This window comes from Pomacea canaliculata, linkage group LG14 (assembly GCF_003073045.1).
Source record: "Pomacea canaliculata isolate SZHN2017 linkage group LG14, ASM307304v1, whole genome shotgun sequence".
In the NCBI taxonomy this organism is placed as follows: domain Eukaryota; kingdom Metazoa; phylum Mollusca; class Gastropoda; order Architaenioglossa; family Ampullariidae; genus Pomacea; species Pomacea canaliculata.
In genome coordinates this window covers 14089687-14109957 of record NC_037603.1, presented here as the reverse complement: position 1 = coordinate 14109957, position 20271 = coordinate 14089687, and the positions used below count along the sequence as shown (strand labels likewise).

Here is a 20271-nt window from a genome sequence, read left to right as displayed (position 1 = left end):
GCGTCGCTACCGTAAACGAGTCAATGGACTCCCGTTTCCCAAGGGAGGTGACTCCAAAGTAATCCTGTGACAATGAGCCATAACTGTTGTCACGTGACAAAACACAAGATGGCGGCAGAAATTAAGGCTAGTAAACAAGCAGCAGTTCGAAAGCCTGTGCTTGTTAATAAAATAGAAGCAAGCAATGAGTCGATTAACATGGCAGTCCTTATCCCGAAGAAGGATGTGATAATTAGCGTGAGCGATGACAAGTAAGTGATTCACATTTTCTCGTGCACTTCCGCTTGTTCTTACATCTTGGTATCACGCCTCCTAGTCATGCAGTGTGTTACTGTATTAACTACGATATAGTACGAACTATGGAATATTGATACCTGAAAATACTTACAACAACAGCCACATAAACAAATAAACAAAAGTTTCTTTTGTGTGTGTGTATTTTTTTCTTTGTGTGCTCCGTTTCCTGGAATGATTAGATGGGTTTAGCATCGATTTATCTTGATTCATGTTCATCATCAAGAATAATAGATTCTCGTCTTATAAAAGAAGCGCAGTAGTCATCTGACGTTAGCAATTGTAAGAAAAATTTAATTTATTTACGCATTTATATTTGTTATGCATTTACAAAACAGTTTTAAAAGCATCAATACATACATTCAAATAAATATTGTAGCTTGGTTAGTCATTTGTAAAACAGTTTTAAAAGCATCAGTACACTCCATTCAATAAATATTTTAGTTTCCCCATTTTACCACCAAATTATTACACTGTTAAATCTTGTTAAACCCAATTATTTAAAAGCTTGATAAAAGCCAAAGTGTATGGAAGAGGAAGTCTCTCAGATTACCTTGACCCAGGCTTTGTGGTTAATGCCACACCCCCTTCATGCCATGTCATCATATAGAGCCTTAGCTTTGTACAACTTCCATTGTAATTGCTCATAATCAGATATGTATTAATGCTAACCACAAACACCATCACATTGAAAAGAGACTATGAAAAAGCAGTCAACATGTCTTACTTTAAAGAGTGTAATGACAAATCAGAATTTTCCAGCAGAATGAGCAGAACTTAGCAGTGTGTGTGTATATATATAAATAAAATATATGTGTGCGCATCGTGTGTTTTTGCTCATACATACATATTTGTGTGTCTGAACTGTATAAAATGTAACAGGACAGTTCGAGTGTGGCAAAAGAGAGATTCTGGACAATACTGGCCAAGTATTTATCATGCTGTTTCTTGTAAGTATCTTATTATTTGTGTTTTAGCTTAATTACTTAATTCTGATATGCTTGCTTTTCATAGTATTCATTTCGTGTTATCTTCTCCAGCTGGTTTTTCTGTGCAAAGAACAAGAATCTGGATGACTGGGTATGAGTTACAGAGAGAGTGTGTAAGAGAGAGTCAGCTTTTACAGAACCATTTGATATCATCTTAAATAGATACTAAAATTTTGGATATACTCATAATTTTTTATATCATTTATTATCTCCTGCATTGCTGTTTTAGTATATTATAAATTTAAGGCATTCACATCAAAAGGGACACAACTTGCCCTTAGTAGACCAATTGTATATACTATCAATTTGTGCATGTTTAAGAGTATAGACATTCCATATTATATATCCATAGTGCATGCTTTTGACTATAGCACTTGTGTAATACAAATGCCACCTTATACACTATTGGACAACATCTTCAACAACATTATGCAAATTAAAATGACATCTTGGTAGCTGCTGCATCCAACAATGGCTGCAATCATACAGGCCGTGCTAAACTACCGTTTGTTTGAATCTTATGTCGCTTCTGTGTTCTGGATGAGTTTTGATTTGGATAGAAGTGATGGATATTCATGTCTGTATTTGACCTCAGTTGTGTTTTTCTACTCTTTTATTCTGTTTAATTTATTATTCTCCATTAAACAATTTATCAACCATGCCAGCTTACTGGATCTATTTTGCACTGTCACTGACTTCATTTTGCATCAGCTATGTTTGTCATGTTTTTACAGCAGCAGTCTCAGTGAATGATCTGATGATCTGCTGCTGTCTATAAGGTGACCAGTCAACATTCTCTTCGTCTTATTAACTCTTGGATTCTTTTTCAAAATGTCTCCACTGTATAATTTGCAGTGATCACCCTTTACTAAATCTTTGTATTCTTCTTCATTTTACATTATTGAGTGGGATTGTCTTGAATTACTGTGAGCTATACAACACTCTGAGCTTGTTTGTTGGCTGGATTATTGTGCCATACAAGTGACCTTTATTATTAAGGTCATGTTGTTGAAACTATTGCTACAGCAATATTATAATAGTATGTACAATGTCAGGATCATGAATACAGAGTTGTGGAAATGAATTTCAGTTTTTAATGTGACACTAACAGGTCTCAAGAAATTTGTCTGAGTGGCCTATCAGAGTTGTCAGACTGTTTCATGTTTTTGCTTTCTGTATTTTTTTGCAGCAGAACCCTCATGTTTAGACTACAACTCAGAAACATTAAAACTTTTTGTTGGCATGGACAATGGAACAATTTCAGTAAGTTCTTCAACAGCAGTTTATTTTTGTCATAAACAATCAATTGACAGAAATTTTCTCAAGCTACTGCATAACTGCAAATCTTAACAACTTTTTCAGACATTTTTAAAAGCTGTATTTTAAAATCTGAAAATCTAACATTTTAAAAGATTTTTAAAATAATTTTTTTATATTCCAGTTCTTAGTTTTAAAAAAGTTCTCTTTTGATTTTTTTGAAACTTGAATTAACTTTACTTACAAATGCAGTTACTAAACTGAAGGGAATTAAATTTACTTACAAATGCAGTTACTAAACAGAGGGGAAACAACTGTTAATGTTAATCCTGTCAAATGTATGCATTTTTTCATTCTAATTTAGGAATATTCCATGGAGGAAGATTTCAATCGCATGACACATCGTCGAGACTACATAGGTAAAATAAATGTTCTTTTATATCATATGACATAAGACTGCAGAAATATTTGTAAAATGATTTATGTTTTGGCAGAATGTCCCGTACAGCTGTTGTAAATTCAAAGCTATATGGGTTGCCTTTCTTGGTCTTACTCGGTTACTTTTAGAATAAAATCTTTTCACTAGGTTTTTTTTTTTCTGTGTGTCTACTGTAAATGATGAATGGCTAATGCATCGGACTTTTTTCCATGAATGTGCAGCCTGAATGCCATGTGTGTTGGATGTTGGAATTGTAAAGCTTGTCTGTGATTTATAATAATTCTGTTCATCTGTTATGATTAACTCTAGTCATTAAGGTTTTTATATTCGTGGTTAGAAATTTTTTTTAAACCTAATAAAAAAATTCTAAATAGTTATGTGAACTTCATACCTCTTGACATATTTTAAAGACCATCATTGTTTGCTTATGAAACTAAAAAGATGCTATTGAAAAATGAAAAAAAAATTAAAGTAATTTTGAAATATGAATTAATTATATAAATTATAATAGATATTTAAACTTGTTTTTAACTGTCATCAGTTCATAAAATGTTGGTTGTGTACACATATGTATGTGTTTGTGTGGCTGTAGGTGTGTCTTAAAAATGGCTTTAGATGTAGGATTGCATTTTTTTTTTTTTTATAGAGGTTGTGTTTTGATGCCCCACTTGTCTTATCTTGTAACTATCACTTGTTCTGTTTTGATTTTGTAACTGAGTACACTTCCCAAGTTATAATTGCCCTTTAGAATTAATAAAGCTGCTCATTCATCATTTTATGTTATTAAACTGTGTAGTAAGAATAGGCATGTAAAAAGACAAAGTGCATTTTTAAGGGTTCTTAGGACTGTTGCATTGAGTTTGCCTTGTCTGCAATCTTTTTCAGCACACCAGGGTCAGCTTACAAGTGTTAAATTTTCAGTAGCTTGTGAATGGGTTCTCAGCTGTGGAAAAGACAAATACTTTCAGTGGCATTGCTCTGAGACAGGCCGGCGTCTGGGAGGTTTTCAAGCCAATGCATGGTGCTTATGCATGGAGTATCCTTTTTTTATTGCTATGATCTCTTCCATTGTTGTTTGATAGTAAGTAATAATAAATGGATTTGTTAAGCACATTTACCTTCATGGGCATAAGTTCAATGCACTGCATATGAAAGATTACAAATGAACCACCTGTCAACCATACAATAAAAATAAACATCAGCAAACAGGACAACACAAAGACATGAGCTTTTTGGTGGCAGAAGCAGGAACAAAGCTCAAGGAAGATGGCCTTACAGACTGCGTTGATGTGAGAGTCAAGAGATAAAATACACGAATCTTTTTAATATGATAGTCACCACATTGTGTGTGTTTGTGTCAAAACCTCTTTAAGTTGTTCACTTTTTTATGGGGAAGAAAAGATTTTATTAACTAATTATATTTATGAATGTCTTGCATACAATAATTAATGAATGAAAATCATTTCTTATTTGAATGTCTTCATAGCTTACACAAAATGTATCCAGTTTGTATCCATGTTTTAAATGAAGCAACTCTGCTAAAATATGGGGTTGCATGATATGCCACTATGAATGATGGTTTTTGTGATGTACTCAACAACTTATGTCAATGACACAATGTTTTTCCCTTAACAAAATGCAAGATTTGATGAGCAGTCAAAATATGCCTTTGTTGGAGATTATTCTGGTCAGATATCGGTTTTAAAGATAAAGGATACAACATTTGAACTAATTACTACTTTAAGGGGTCATTCAGGTATGTGACAGTGTGAGTCATAAATAAAATATATGTATCTGTGATCACAATGTTGCAAAGTGTGTCATATCCAGAAGTGATTTGTTCCAGAGTTCCTTTTTTAAAAAAAACCAAACAATCAAGGCTACAGCAGTTATAAATCATTTGCCTGCCTTGTTTATAAATCTGAAGTATTTGCACTGGCAGCATAGCACATGTTTTATTGAGAATATAATAATACTACCAGTAAAAATGTTCATTTTGACTTTGTGTGTGTGTGCAGGCACGCAATTCACTTTAAAGTATTTTAAAATAAGCTTGCTTTTATTAATGGCATATTAGCCTTGTTTTGACTTTAAATGTATGCTTCTGAGTACATTCAGCATCTGTACAGTTAACATTTTCTTATCTTGATTTTGCGTGTTTTTCATTTCATTATAGCATGTTGTTCAATTCTAATTCCCATTTCATTGACTTCATCAGCATAGCTGGTTTTGATTGAAAAGAAATTTTGTGACATGATAGTTGCATTTTCTTCAAGAGACATGTTATTTTAATAACTTTGCAGGTAGTGTGAGGTGCCTTGCTTGGGATATAGAGCGGAAGCTTCTTTTCTCTGGCAGTTTTGACCAGTCCATAATTGTCTGGGACATTGGAGGGCGACAAGGCACTGCCTACGAACTTCAGGGGCACAAGTAAGATTGACTCTGGTTTGTTGCACATCATGCACAATTTTTCAAAACTTCTGCATGCTGGCTTTTACCTAAGTTTTCTTCCTAGTGATGTTTTTAATTCTATTACTGTTTTTGATTGATGTTACACCCATCACAGGTCACCAAGGCATGGGATTTAGTAACTTGTACGTATATTTTTACATACACTGTACTCACAATATATGGTATATTATTTTTATTACAAAGTTATAATGACATAATGATATATTTTGGAAAACAGGTTTATCTGTCTATTTCAGGGACAAAGTCCAAGGTCTGGCTTATGTGCATGCCAGTAAACAGCTGATTTCTGCTTCTGATGATTGTATTCTAGGAATGTGGAACATGGATGTCAAACGTATAGAGGTCAGCTTTGATTTTTTTTTAATTTATATATTTTTTAAACTATTGAATCTGTCTATACTTTATTGATTTTACATTATAAATTGGAACACTCTCAAAACAAACAAAAAAAAAAATCCATGTTGGTATATATGTAGGAAAAAAATATACATTTTATATTAAAATGGTGCCTGAACAGTTAAATATTTATTATTCTTGCTTTTGATAATGTCTGTTTAATTATTGCATCATTAATTTCACATTGTATTCTTTAAAAAAAAGGCATAAGCATTTACATTGAGATAAACAGGATGTAATTTTTTCCTATCTATAAAAAATTAACTTGTGGGTGTTCGTGCACATATGTGTTTGCTGGACATGGATAGACACCAGAATGGATTGAAGGAGATGCTTGTACTAAGTGTGATGCCCCCTTTTTCTGGAATTTCCGAAAGATGTGGGATGAGAAAACAATTGGAAATAGACAGGTATGGGATCAGTATCTTTTCTCTATTACAACATACAGCATTCAGTAAATGTATCAGCATATAATTATCTTTTATTCTTCCAGTTAATTTACACATAGATGCAAGCAGTTTACAGTCAAGATGTTTGTCATAAAATGTCCTCGTTGTCAGTCTTCTAGGATAGAAATGCAATATTGTTAATGTGAAATTTTAAAAAATTTATTTCCACTTGACAATAAGTTTGTGCATAGTAAAGTAGTTGCTAGTTTGTAAATTGAGTTTCTTTTTCACAAAGCTACCTTTATTTTTAATGCAGCATCATTGTCGCAAGTGTGGAAAAGTTTTTTGCAACAAGTGCAGTAATAAGCGGTCAACTATTCCTCCCATGGGTTTTGAGATTGAGGTTCGAGTCTGCGATGAATGTCATTCTACCATCACAGAAGAAGAGTAAGTATCAGAGAGCAATAATATAAATTTTAAAGTGACTGTAACACAGACTCAAAAAGATGAATGGGGAGAGAAAGGTTTGGCACACATTTGCATTAAGGTATCTTAAAAAAAAAGATAAATGATGCGGACATAAATAAGACAATCTATCAAAAAATGGAATAGGATAAGAGTGCAAAGGAAGGATTATTGCAAGTTCTGAACCTTCCATAAAAAAGAAATGTGCATTAGATGTTGATTGGATTGGGCTTTTCAAAGAAATGAACAGCAAATATTCTAGCATCCAAATGAAGACCATTTTTACCTGGCAGGAGTTGTTTCGTGAGGTTTTCTTACTTAAAGTGGCTCTTTTTCTTGATGGTTCAGCAAATTCTGGCCTTAAGATCTCTCTCTCTCTTGAAAATATGTGAAAAAGTGTTGTGATGTTCAGATTTGTGAGTCCGGAAAACGATACAAGCAACTGAGTTCTGGACTTTCTGAAGCTTGTGGTAATGCTTCCGCATTCAGCAGCAAGCAATCTCCTAGCAACAGCTCTGGGTCTCAGCAAACAGTTTCCAACCAAAAAAGCAGTATCAGCAACAACAACCCTTTGGCTGTTTACAATCGGGCTTAAATAACAACCCCTATCTAACTGTACAAAGGGTGAGCATGGCCTAAACCGCATATGAGGCCTGAAAAATCAGAGACACAATTCCCATCTTTCCCATGCGGCAGAGGGGTAAGAACACATGGCAGCTCTACACTCATCCCCCCTCTATAACCTCACCTTGACTGCCTGTTATTTAAGAATAAAGGCATGTTTTTTTCCTGTTTAGCAAATCACCCCTGGCAACTTTCCATGATACACGACACAGTATTACATACATAAGCTTGGATGACACACGGAATGTGCTGCTTACTGTTGGGAAAGACCGGGTGATGAAGGTAAGAAAGCATTGGTTATCTGCCTAACACTACTTTATTATCAGTTTGCCCTGTCAGTCCCTGCCCTGTCTTTTATGCCATTAGGGAAAAACATTATATGATATTTATGTGTGTGAATAGGTAAACATTATGAGAAAATTATAAGAAAATGATTAATTCCAGACCATGCCAAATGCTTCTTTTCCATAACAAGTAAACTTAATAGATTGGTTCTTGCACAGTAGTAAAGACCAATGGTTCTCACTCTGCTGTTTGCTATAGCATGTTTTTGACAAAAATGCATGAATGTAAAAATTACATGTTCAAGTTTATTAATTGATTGAGACATTTTTTAGGACTATGCTAGTTTAACAAGACACTCTGTGTTTAGGTTTGTGCTTTTTTAGTGTTTCTTTGTGCTGTACTTCAGCATAATTTGTATGCCAGTAAACAGTTCATACTTCAGCCAACAAATGTTCTGAATTTTATTTCATACTTAATTTTTTTTTTCAGCTGTGGGATATCAGCAGTTTAGTTTAGCGAAAAAGACATCTTTGGAACAGACTGGGAAATCCTTGCATGCTTTTCTTCAACACTGTTTTCTTCAACACACATCCAAGTTTCTTTACTCAGAACAAAATCATGTGATCAAAACAATGATGGTAAAGTTATTCTTTACAACCTACAGCCTCAGAAAAAGGAAAAAGACCCAAACCTTGAAGATCATATGGGTTTCAGCTACGTAGCAGTTTAATGGCTTTGCGTGGTTACTCTTTTGACAGTGTATTGTGAAGTGTTTTATCTTTTAATGAGCCCTGCTTTTGATAGATATTTAAGTTGGAGGATTTACCTTAAAACTTGCCTACAAATGCTAGACAACAAAGGTAGTGGTTATTAATGGAACTAAAGTGGAAGCTCATTTCTTGATGGAGAGAAAAAACTGCTACATATCCACAAAATGACACCAATATACAAATTACAGATGCTTATGGGGATGCCTAAATGATACTTTTGAGAAACCTAGCTTTCAAACTTAACCAAGATTCGTGAGACTTTTTGAACAGCTGTTCAAATCTGGGAGGACGAGTAATAAGATAGTTGTGAATGATTTTCTAGTGATGAGCAGAATACGTGATGGATGCTGTTTTTGCTTTGACTAAACTTGTTGCTTATCATTGTTAGATACTATATTATATAAAAGCCAATTCAAGAGAACAACATATTAAATATCTAATAATGATAAGCGACAAGATATGTTGTTCTCTTGAATTGACTTTTATGTATGTGTGCATCAACATTTTCAATGACATATTTGACAGCTAGTGTCATTAATCACAGGTAAACCAGTACAGTTCACACTAAATTCATTACCTATGTCATATAATACATTTCTCAGCTGGCACAAAGTATTTTCAGCAAAATCCAGATTTCGACTTAAACACACTCACTGTCTCTCGCACACACAGAGTTAACACAAAGAAAGTGTGCCATGACAAGTGTCATGTTCCCTATCAAAAATGCATGGAATATGCAAAGTCAAAAGTAAACTTTGCACTTCTGCAATCATCTTTACATGGAGTTGATCATCTTAGCATTCTGTCATGATAAAACTAATAAAATCTTACCTCAGCTGCTTGTGGCTTGGTTATTCTTGTTAGAATGATAATCTTTTGCCATCTTCTGTCAATGCAGATTTTTTGGCATTTTTGACTTTGCCACAAGTGTTGTGGACTTGGATCAGCGAATAGCACATGATAGTGTTGTCTTTGTAGCTTTTATTTGAAAGATAATTATATTTTCATTGAGTAGTTTATTGAATATTGTTACCATTAACCAGCCAATTTTTCTTGGTTTTCTCATTGATTTAGTCAGCTTTGAGAAAAACCAACTCACAGGGTGGTTTTAAATCTGTGAATGTGGCATTGTGACTTCCGTTAATACTTTGAATAAGAGTTACAAGCTTGCTGACACTGCTTCTATATTGTTAATAAGTGTGACAGTTATTAAACTGGTCTGTTGTCAATGTCAATACTTCTTCCAAATAAATGGGTGACCTTTAGAGATGTTCATGCATCTATGAAGCAAAGATTCTTCAGGATTTGAACCAAACTGTCCTGCAGTTCACAGAAAGAATATTCTGATCCCTCTGACATTCATTTTGTTGTTGATGCTGACTGTAACAAAGTGTTTCAACTGTTTTGTAAAATCAGCTAATCTTTTTAGGCTGTGTTGAATGAAATGGTGAAGACATTGTTTTGTGCAGCTTGTATAACATAAACAATTTTCATGAAAGACAACTTTGATGGAAATTTATGTCAGTGTACACCTGCCATTCAAATTTTATGTCTGCCTCTTAAGTGCATGAGTCAGGATGAAGTGCTGTTTGAGGATTGTGCATGGTTGTATGAAGGGCAACAAAGCATCCTGTAAATGTTGTCTGGCAATTTGTTGACCCCCTATGGAGAATTATTTAACTGTTCTTTGGTGAAGCCTTCCTGGTGTCATATTTGTATATACTTTTTGTGTTTGTCTTTACAACAAAAATTTACAAAGAAACAAGAAGTATTGCTTGAGTGAAATAGAACCCACAAAACTCTTGCACACAAACTTTGTTTTGTTCACTTTTTCTCTCTCACACACACACACTTGCAACTCCCGTTTATGCAGATTCCTTCACAATGCATATTCCAGTGATTTTGTTCCAGAAGCATTTTGTAGTATTCTTTTATGATTGTAATGTAGCATTTAAGAGTGTTCTTAATATGTGTGAAAAAAAGGGCAGACATACTGAAGTCTTTCTTACTCAGTTTCAAAATGTGTTAAAAGAAATTGTTTGTGGAAATGCTCTAAAATGTGTTAAGTGCAAGTGTAAATATGAGGTATGCATGTCATTTTAATTCACTGTGCAAATTCTTTGTTTTTTCATATTATTTTGCCATGATGGTTATAATTGTATACTCAAATTTTTGTGCAAAAATGTTTTGTCATTCCAAAGCAGTTTTGAATGCTCATTTTAATTGTTTTTTGACATGTAAATATAACTTGGGAAGCTACCCATAATCCAGTGATGTATATATAAAAAGGAAACTATGGTGTCTTAGATAACAATTCTTTGTACATGCTTCATCAGTGTTTTAGAGGAACACCACCGACCTATAGAAAGTGAAACGCTATCAGTTGATCTACCTGTATTTAAGAAATGAAAGAAACTGAAGATTATATTTATGGTTAGGAGTCCATAAGATCTGAAAGCAACAATGGTGATTACACTTTTTAAAATGATGTCTCGAAACACTTTTTTAATTATTAGTGACCATCATAAAACTGGATTATGTTTGCATGTGCGTAAAATATAAAGGGTTTATTATTTTTTTTATCAGGTTTAACCTTACATCGAATAGTCGCATGCAAACAGTAAAATGCTTCTTGAGTCAAAGGTCTGAGCATGACTTATTGCCTGAGCCCAGCAAAAAGTATTCATTACTCGAATCTTCATATAAGCTAGAAAATAATTTGTCGAGTTTTGACCTAGCTTGCAGGAATGCTAGGATGAGCAGAGTTGACTAGGCTGAGTCTGTTGTGATGGACTAATGACAAAACATTTTTGGACACATGCATGGGACTGTGGAACTGTGCTTGTGTTATCTGACCAGCATGACATTATCTGTACATAGCATGTATATATGCATAAACTTTCAGACAAAATGTGACTGGAACAGAAAACGTCAATTTTGGTGTGATATGAAATGTCTGTTTTAAAAATACTTACTTTAAAAAAAAACTATGAAAGTGTGTGGTTTGTCAAGGGCACTCACTGGCCTGGTGTTATAATCTTTGGCCCTCTCAGTTTTCTATTCTGGGAGCAAAAGAGAGAATTGTTTGTGGAGGAACCCATGCTGTGGGTAGACCTTATTGCATGACTCTTGATGAATGAATCAGAGGGACCTTGTCACTAAATGGCAGAGACTTGATGATGCCAGATACATAGAAAATCGCTGGATTTCTTCAAAAAAAGAGAACGCATTGGTTTAAAAAGTAACTAAAGCTTCAGTGAGAACTTAAAGCACAAGAGTGAAAACAATGAAGTCAATTTTTGGGTAGAAATTAATATACAGGATTACGAAGTGTGAATGGCAGTTTGTGAGTCCCTGAGTCATGTTTCTAGAATCTTGTTTAAGGCATAGGCAAGAGGTTTCTGGAATCTGGTTTTTATGGGCAGAGGCAAAAATAAATGAAACCATGCAAGAACCTGCTTTATGTTCAAACAATTTTTGATTTGCTTGAAAGTGGACAACATGTGCTGGCAGGTATGAATGTTTGGGTGCATGAGGAAACTAAACAAGGTGAACTACTGTTGACCACAATGCTCTCAACCTGGTCATTCAGGCAATATGCAGCACACTGGCTCTAGCTGTCAGCTATAAATGTCATGTGATCTTTGGTCACTCCATGGTGATGTAATAACACTCTGAAGTGTAAATAGGTGAAGTGTGTTAAGAATCCCATGAATGTGGTCTGGCAGAGACATTCATGCACTAACAATAATTTTTTTTGAGAAGGCAATACCCCACTTCAAGCTCAGGACACACCTCGTTTTGTACAGGAACTCTAGATTTGGTGCTTTTACGTGTACCTGCATACACTCTGTAGTCATGCTAATTATCTAAAGACAGGTAAAACTCTCTTCATTGTGATCCTATAGCAGAACTCCTGGCACAAGCATGCACTTGCACAGTACCTCTGAAGCTCTTTTTCAGGCACACAATAAAAGTCAAAAGTAGAAGGCTGTTTAACAGTATATTTATTTTATTTTTAAACCTGTTTGAGGCTATGTTTACATTAAAGGTGTGCTGCATTTTTTTAATAAACATTAGAACTGCATCCTACTTGAAATAAACATCACAACACTTACGTTAAAATACCCCTGATGGGTTGGAATATACCCGAAGACCCTAAATTAATCTGGAATTGGCTTAAACACATACATTTTATATCTTGACATAACATTCATCTTTATTGACCTGACAAGTTGTTGGCAATAAATGTCATTGCATACATCAATTTGAAAAATAAACTTGAATTATTTACTTATTTTGAAATCTTACATATTTAACCTGGAACATTTTTGGGAATATATTAAACCCCATGAAAAAAGAAGGATAATTTCATGGTAAATAAAATCACATTTTAAACAGTACAAACGTTTTATAAAATGTGAGAAAAAAATTCAGACTATGACATGTATAAGAGTATTTAAATATTCTTGCATATTTCAGCAAAAACATTTGGAGTTTTTAGAGTACTGCAGATTCTTCTGTAAAAACGCCTTATCTATTTTCACAAAAATTGGAAAAGATCATGGTGAAACTTAAAGTTTCAAGTTCAATAATTTCCCTTTAGTCTTTTGATACACAAGTTTTAAACCGCTCCCCAATCCATATATGAGTAATATTTTTAATTATCATTAGGCATTTAATCATGTTAGTATATCTATTATGGACTTAGAATGCAAGAAAATTATAATCACAGCAAAATGGATTAAATGGCATATCACATCAAATCCAAAAACCTATATTATTATGAAGAATGAAAGTATTAAATGTTTAGACAAGCAAGAAAATGTTTCAAAAATTATGAATTAAAAATATCTTCATTGTATCAGGCTCAAAATATTCTAAATATCACAAAAATGAACAATTGTCTCACAGTAGGAAAAAACTATGAAGTGAGAATCTCTAGACAAGGAAAAAATGACCACAAAATGACCAAAATATCTCATAAAGGTATCTATGATTTGCAGCTGAAAAGGTTTCACAGTTTTGAGCTTTATCACCTAATTTTGTTTCACATTTCAGCGATTAAAAATAAAAATCATTCTGAGGCAAGTTGTGCCTGGATATCCATCACTGCAGAATATACTCATTATATTTATTTGAATCAGTTTAGTCATGAATTTCTTATGATACTTGAAAAACAACCAATTTCTAACAACCGCAAATATTGCTATTCATTTATTGATTAATAATGACAATCCACCATTATTCTTCATACAGATACACTAACTGCACATACAATTCTGATACAATTACCAGAACTGTCAATAAAACTTGAATAAGTCAGTAAGGCCGCAGTAAAGTCTTTTGTTCTCCAACTTGCACACAAAAAAACAAAACTGCTTTAACCTTCATGACATGTGCCCCAAGAAGTCCTCTTAATGCTGCATCTGGGTTTAAATGAGACTACTCAGTAGTGCTCAGGGCTTATCATTTTTACATGAAATTTCAAGCCTGGGTGATAACACCATGGAGGATAAAGGTAAAATACCCCATGACAATAAAGGAAGAACTACAATGGCCATAGCTTGTGAAGGGCAGACCTTCAGAATCTCCCTTCACTTAAATAAATAAGGTGATCAACGGCCTGGGAGATTTTTCCAGTCACATAACCCTAAATCAGCTTTGAGCAGGTACCCTACTATTGTTGAGCGTGCTAACCATCAGTTTTACTTGCCTCCCCTTGTACGATGTATTCAAGCAAACCTTCCTCTGCTTGTAATTTGCTGCCCTCTAAAACTAGCTGACAGGATAAAGAAGCAAATGGCATTATTGATGAAACTGCACATGGTCAATACCCAGTCATTACTGGAAGCACAAGTAGTAACCATTAGCTAAACTCTGGTGGTAAATAGAATTTAGCTGGGAGGATAGCTGTTAAGCAAGAATAAGTTATTTCCCAAAGGCAAAGTGGGCAATTCAAGGAGAAGTGTCTTGTTTTTGCACTTATAATGTGATGCCCAGCATCTGCAGACATGACTTCATGATTCTTTATCCCTGGGTATTTGTGCCACCACTTTATAACTACAGCTCCTGAAGTAAAAACCAAGTGGCTACTGACCACTTTATAACCTTGGAAACAGGATGTGTCTTTAGTTCCTCAAGTCAATAACTCACCCTCACTTCATAACTACACCTCCTGGGAATGAAACATTCCTAGAAATTAATAAAATCATTACTCAAGCAATGAAGTTCACTTGAAGGCAAAACAGCAATACTTCCTCATTTTCTATTAATGTATTTCACATCTACAATTCCCCTTCTGGAAAATGTGCAGAAGCTGTCATCTAGAATTGCATAATAATGCTGCATAAAAATACACACTGATATGTAGGTTTTTAATATATATTAATAATTATACACCCTTCCTTTGAATAAAAAGGGTTGGCTGTTTTAAACAGAACTAAGATGACCAATAATGAAGGATGACAAGTAATCCTTTGGTAATCACAGTGCAAAGCCTTTTTTAAACCTCTAGGCTAAACTGTTCGTGTGATCATGCACAGTCTCCATTTCTATCAACAAGAAATAAAATAGGCTTTTACTATTAATACTTGTCTATAATGTTATTAACAGATGACGTGAACCTACCAACCATTTTCCACTATTTTGTCTAAAAAACAAAATTTAAGCATGAATCAAGCACTATAAAAGCATTCACATAATAAATGATATAAAGAGGTTGCTGTCCTGAACAAAGTAATTTTTCTCATATTTTTCAATCCCTGATTTTTGTTACAAGCAACAAGTATATGCACAACATTTCATACATCCCTTGAGCATATAGTGCTGCAAATAAGAATCCAGAAGTGGAAGGAACAAAAAGGCAGCTAGAAAATCTTTACTTTGATGTTTTTGGATCTCCAGACCATTCACAGCATTGTCATCAAATAATCACAGTGAGACTCTGAAGTTCCCTCCATTCCACTTCTCCGGAGCATAGCAGTGAACAAACCAGGGCCAGCTGTGTTTGAGAGTTCACCAAGTTTAAGCAGAAGGCAAACTCTGAGACATGTCATCCAAGATCTTTAATAACTCCTCACACTCTTCAGGTGTTGACTTTGTCCATGCCAGAGGCAGATGAGTGGAGACTGGTTTGCGATCTGGTAAAAAAAGAGCCATGTGTTTAAATAAAGTGACAATCTTTAGCCTCACACTTAATTAGTATGACAAAAGAATCCCAAGTTTCGCGACTTCCTGTATGAAACAGAAAAAGCCACATGCCAATCGCATCACCACAATCAAGCAAAATGGAATGCATAAAGAAATCTATGTAAAAGGTTACACCCAAATGTAATGACACTATAAATATAGGGTGAAGTATAACTTACTTTTGTTTTCACTAATCAATAAATAGCAATGAAAAAAAGCTCTACATAGTGCACATAAAAAGTACAAAATGTGAGTGAACATATCTGCATATACTGATGTTAACATATGTTGCAAACATAACAGCTGAACACCTTGAAAAAATAGTCCAGAAGGAAGTTCTTTGACACACGATGCTACAGCAAGCCAAACTATAGTGTCTGCCCCTTGTTCTGAAGTCCGCAGTCTGTCCTTCATTTTGTGATAAAAGTCTGGAATTGATAACTGCACTCCTGCAACAAGAGAACAAAGAAATTCCATGTTTGTGAAAAGATTCTGCACAAAAAGGGAGATATTTTTGTTTATTTCTTGTTAGTAGTTGAGGAGCACAGGGCCACTAATCTTCCCAACCACGCCTCTCTTGTGGTACTGTTGAGGTTTCTGTAACTGGTTTCTTTTTTTTTTCTAAACATGAATGGGTTGTTAGCCCAAACCAAAACCCCCAACCTGGAGAGCCAGGGTGCAACATTTTAGTCTGGCCTCTACCCTGACAGACCTGTTTGGCTTGGTTAGAAGGCCTGCCAGGAGCACAAGGGTCTGGCCAAAATAGCTCTGTGGATCGACAAGGCACGCAAGCCACCACACCACTACAAGGTAAGTTGCAGCAATTGGTGGTGGAAAGGAGACATTACAACAACAAAATTTCTTGGCTTTTCTTACCTGGAGTATCAGCCCACCCTGGGTGTGTACAAGAGAAATGGATACTTGGCCACTTTTTAGCATACTGCTCTGTCATAATGACTTCTTGACGTTTAGTCTGGGCGTATGCCATGGTACCATCAAACGTTTGCATTTTTTCAAACTGTAGGTCTTTTAGGTTCAATTTTTGTACCAGCATTCCTCCAGATGTTACGATGATCTGAAAAACAAAATCACAATGCTTAACACAAAATAATAACAATAAATCTATCAGACATCAGAGCACAGATAATTTAGTGCTCACACATTCAAAAACTTATTATTTATATATGCACACACACACACACACACAAAAACATCTATTCATCTTTACCACTCATCTATAAACTAGAAAAACCAACAACCAGTCCTCCCCAAAATGCAAGATAATAGAACTATAAAGAATCAGAAAAAAAACTTTAACAAGGTGGGTAGTATTACCTTCCTCAGGCCACTTTCCAATGAATACAGAGACTGAAGTAATTTGTACGTCATGAAGTCATACTATCATTTTAAGTCCCAGTATACATATATTACAAAAGTTAGGTTCAAGTTTTATGAAATGTTAGTTTGCACTGGCTAAAATAATTGCTGATGACAAGTTTGCATACCACTCTTGGGTCTTCATTTCTCAGCAGTACAGGGATCAGTGCTGATGTAAGAATGTGGACTCCTGTTAAATAAAGCCAAAAAGTGCCAACATTTTTTCACAACTTATTTTCCACTTCACAATCATTACAAATTTTTTATGATGGAATCTGCCAAAGACTATTTTAAACAGATCTTGAAAACAGGGTCGAAATAAATGTAAGCGGAAGGTATTCTAAAGACAGGGAAGAAAACAGACTTACCTAGAGTGTTAGTAGCAAATGTCACTTCTAGGCCATCTGCAGTGAGCTGCCTTACTTTCTCAGACACAAGAACTCCAGCATTGTTGATCTGGTGCATATGAAATAAAAATCCCACTTGGTTATTTTTAATCATCTAACACAACGATCTTCAAACTAATCAAGCATCTTACTAGGACTTTTAAAAGGCACACTCATCATCACATGGCTCAATTCCATGTTTTGTTGACCTGTCAGTGAGCTCCTGGGGAAGTGAATAGTTAAATGGCTACAGAACTGTGCTATCCATCCCCAGAGGCACACCAATTTGATACCCATACCATGTAGCTAGCTTTCTCCAGTTGACCAAGCTGTTAGGATAGGCTACCTTACTCCACAGAAGGTTGAAGGGATAGGTTATGCCAGCAAGAGAGAAGAGATGGGCACCACCAAAAGTTGGCCCCTGAGAGAAAAGTTGGTGTTGGGCGGTGGGGGTTAGAGGATACCATCTCCCTACCTAATGTCTGAAAAATTAGGGGAGAAACTTTACTTTTAGTGCTCTTTCTGCTCATTGATTTTTAACCCAGCTACTCTAATGATATTTAACATGCAACAGTAACAATGACAACCACCTGCTCATACTGAAGGAATATCAATTATATACAGTATTCTGAAATAGTTCAAAAGGAATAATGTTTGTTAGTTTGTTATATAACTACTGTTTTTACTGGATTTGCATGCGCGTGAGCCCATGAACATAACATTGTGACTCTGCTTTACTAAAGAAAGATTTCCCACTGCTCCACATCTAGTTCTAATATCATCTGATGTATTCCGATAAATTGTAGAAGTACTAAGTATCACTTACCAATACATGCAGAGGTTTCCCACTTTGCTCAAAGGATTCGGCAAAGGCATAAATGTCCTTTGGCCTGGAGATGTCTAATTCATGAAGGTGAATTTTCTAGGAGGGAAAAAACTGTTTAATTAACAGAAAATTTTATTTGAATTTTGAAGTAAGCAAAGTAAATGGACAAGTGTGAGTTTTTTAATTTGAAAAATGTCTAAATATTTTTCATATCATGCTTTTGAGACACAACATTATAATAAAAATATTAAATTTAAGCTGTCCAGCTTTGAGAGGCATTTGTTTAAAATATAAAAAAAACTGATATTAACAAATCTAAATATTTAACAAATGTTAACACTCAACTAGAAAATTTAAGACTTTTAATATGGCTAACACAAACATTTGCTCTTGCCAGAACACTTACTCATGGAAGTGTAACAACAAAATAATATTTATAATATTATCTAATAAATGTTTTAAGCTAGGTACAAAACAACCTTTTGTTATTTTAGGAAGATGCCTACCTCATTACCTGAGGCTGTCTTGATCTCAGTGACTGCAGCTTCTCCTCTCTGTCGGTTCCGACAAATAATGTGCACAGTTCCTCCTGTAATTTAACAGATAAATAATTTACACAGTTCCTTCTGTAATAAGCTTTGTTCAACAAACAAATATTGTGCACAGTTTCTCCTGTAATACACAAATCAGAATGTATGCTCCCATCTCTCCAGAGTGTTTATCACTATTGCCAGAATGTTATGGTTTGATATTACATGTATCATCATCTTAACTGATGCTAGACAGTCAAGTAGTTTTGAATTGTCTAGCAATCTATGTATTTTTTGGTTAAGTCTTTATTATGAACCTTCATCACCGAAGACGTTAGCATAAAAGAACTTTAGAAATGTAACTGAAAGGAAACAGAACCAAAAAATTACTGTTAATAGTTATTCTTGCCTTTTTTGGCAATAGCCAGTGCAGCTGACTTGCCAATTCCACTGTTTCCTCCTGTGATCATAAAACTACGCTGACTAATGTCAACCATCATATCTTCAGGCTTGAAATTTTTGCTTGCTGTTTCATATCCACTTCTGTAAAATAATGTTTCCTTTACAAACAAAAATTATCTTACCCTCTTTTTTTTTTTACCCTTTTAAATCTTTTATAAAAAATTGTACATTGAATGTACTGATATGCCACTGCTAAAAGATTTTCCTCTACTCTATATGTACTATGTGAGGAAAAAATATATCCACATCATAGCCTGACAGAGAGCTTGGCTGGAGAACAGTAGTTTGCTGATTTCAAGCCTGCATGGGACTGTCTGAAAAACTCCCAATAGCTAGCTACCCAGCTGCTGCTGCTCAGCCAGTCTGGATATCCAATTCATCAAAGACGGTAAAGGTAGCAGGATGAGAGTGTTAGGCTCCACCTTCCACTCTGAATGCCCTGACTCTCTGCCCCTATGGCCACAAAGCTATGGAACTCTTCGACCTTTTTCCTTAATGCAGGTGTGAATGCATATCGATATTTGTGGGAAGGCTTATAATTGTTGCCTATTGTTTTCACAAACATTTTTTTTCACATATTATAATTATATTAAAAATAAAAGAATAAAAGAAAAGACTAACCTTGTATATTCCTTCAATCCTTTGACAAACCAAACAACGTTTCTAAATAGCGACATTGCGTCTGCTTGATACAATATCTCACTACTCAGTGATTTCCCACTAGGTCTCTGAAAACAGTATTTGCTGTCTCCCAGTTGTTCGTAACAGTTTGTTACCTACGGTTTCTATTTAACTTTTTAGTATCCTGTATGTCGTCTAGGGAGGGGGCGGGAATTCAAAGAGAATTTTCAGCCTTAAAAGTTACACTTAACACAGTCTCACTGACACTCTCACTCATCATCTGAGCAGTGTGTCACACTTTCGACAGTAGCTGCATGAGTGATGGATCTGGTCGTTGCGTGCGTTTTTATGGACTTTGCATGACCCAGTTGTTTAACATCCTAAAACAATTAAGACGACTGAAGCTAGTTGAGGTAGTATGTGGGTGAGACAGCCGAAAGCTTAATTAAACTATCGCTAATTAACTACTAGAAGCTTCCTCCCTAAAATTCTGTTTGT

General features: G+C 34.9%; 2 protein-coding genes across 2 annotated transcripts; one reads left to right on the top strand and one right to left on the bottom strand.

Annotated features, from left to right (window-relative positions):
- The first annotated feature begins 67 nt into the window (after positions 1–67).
- LOC112555060 (WD repeat and FYVE domain-containing protein 2-like) lies at positions 68–11839 on the top strand. The gene is made up of 12 exons (XM_025223221.1): positions 68–251; positions 1177–1244; positions 2473–2546; positions 2905–2959; positions 3865–4015; positions 4623–4735; positions 5283–5409; positions 5688–5793; positions 6156–6257; positions 6553–6683; positions 7499–7607; positions 8100–11839. The coding sequence occupies exons 1-12, from the start codon at positions 73–75 to the stop codon at positions 8124–8126; spliced, it is 1242 nt and encodes a 413-aa protein (XP_025079006.1). The 5' UTR covers positions 68–72; the 3' UTR covers positions 8127–11839.
- A 531-nt stretch (positions 11840–12370) lies between these two features.
- Positions 12371–20268, bottom strand: LOC112555295 (dehydrogenase/reductase SDR family member 12-like). Its single transcript, XM_025223634.1, has 9 exons — positions 19774–20268; positions 19100–19233; positions 18667–18749; positions 18161–18256; positions 17317–17404; positions 17077–17138; positions 16448–16646; positions 15883–16020; positions 12371–15522 (listed from the first exon to the last, which is right to left on the bottom strand). The coding sequence occupies exons 1-9, from the start codon at positions 19827–19829 to the stop codon at positions 15407–15409; spliced, it is 972 nt and encodes a 323-aa protein (XP_025079419.1). The 5' UTR covers positions 19830–20268; the 3' UTR covers positions 12371–15406.
- Positions 20269–20271: the final 3 nt, after the last annotated feature.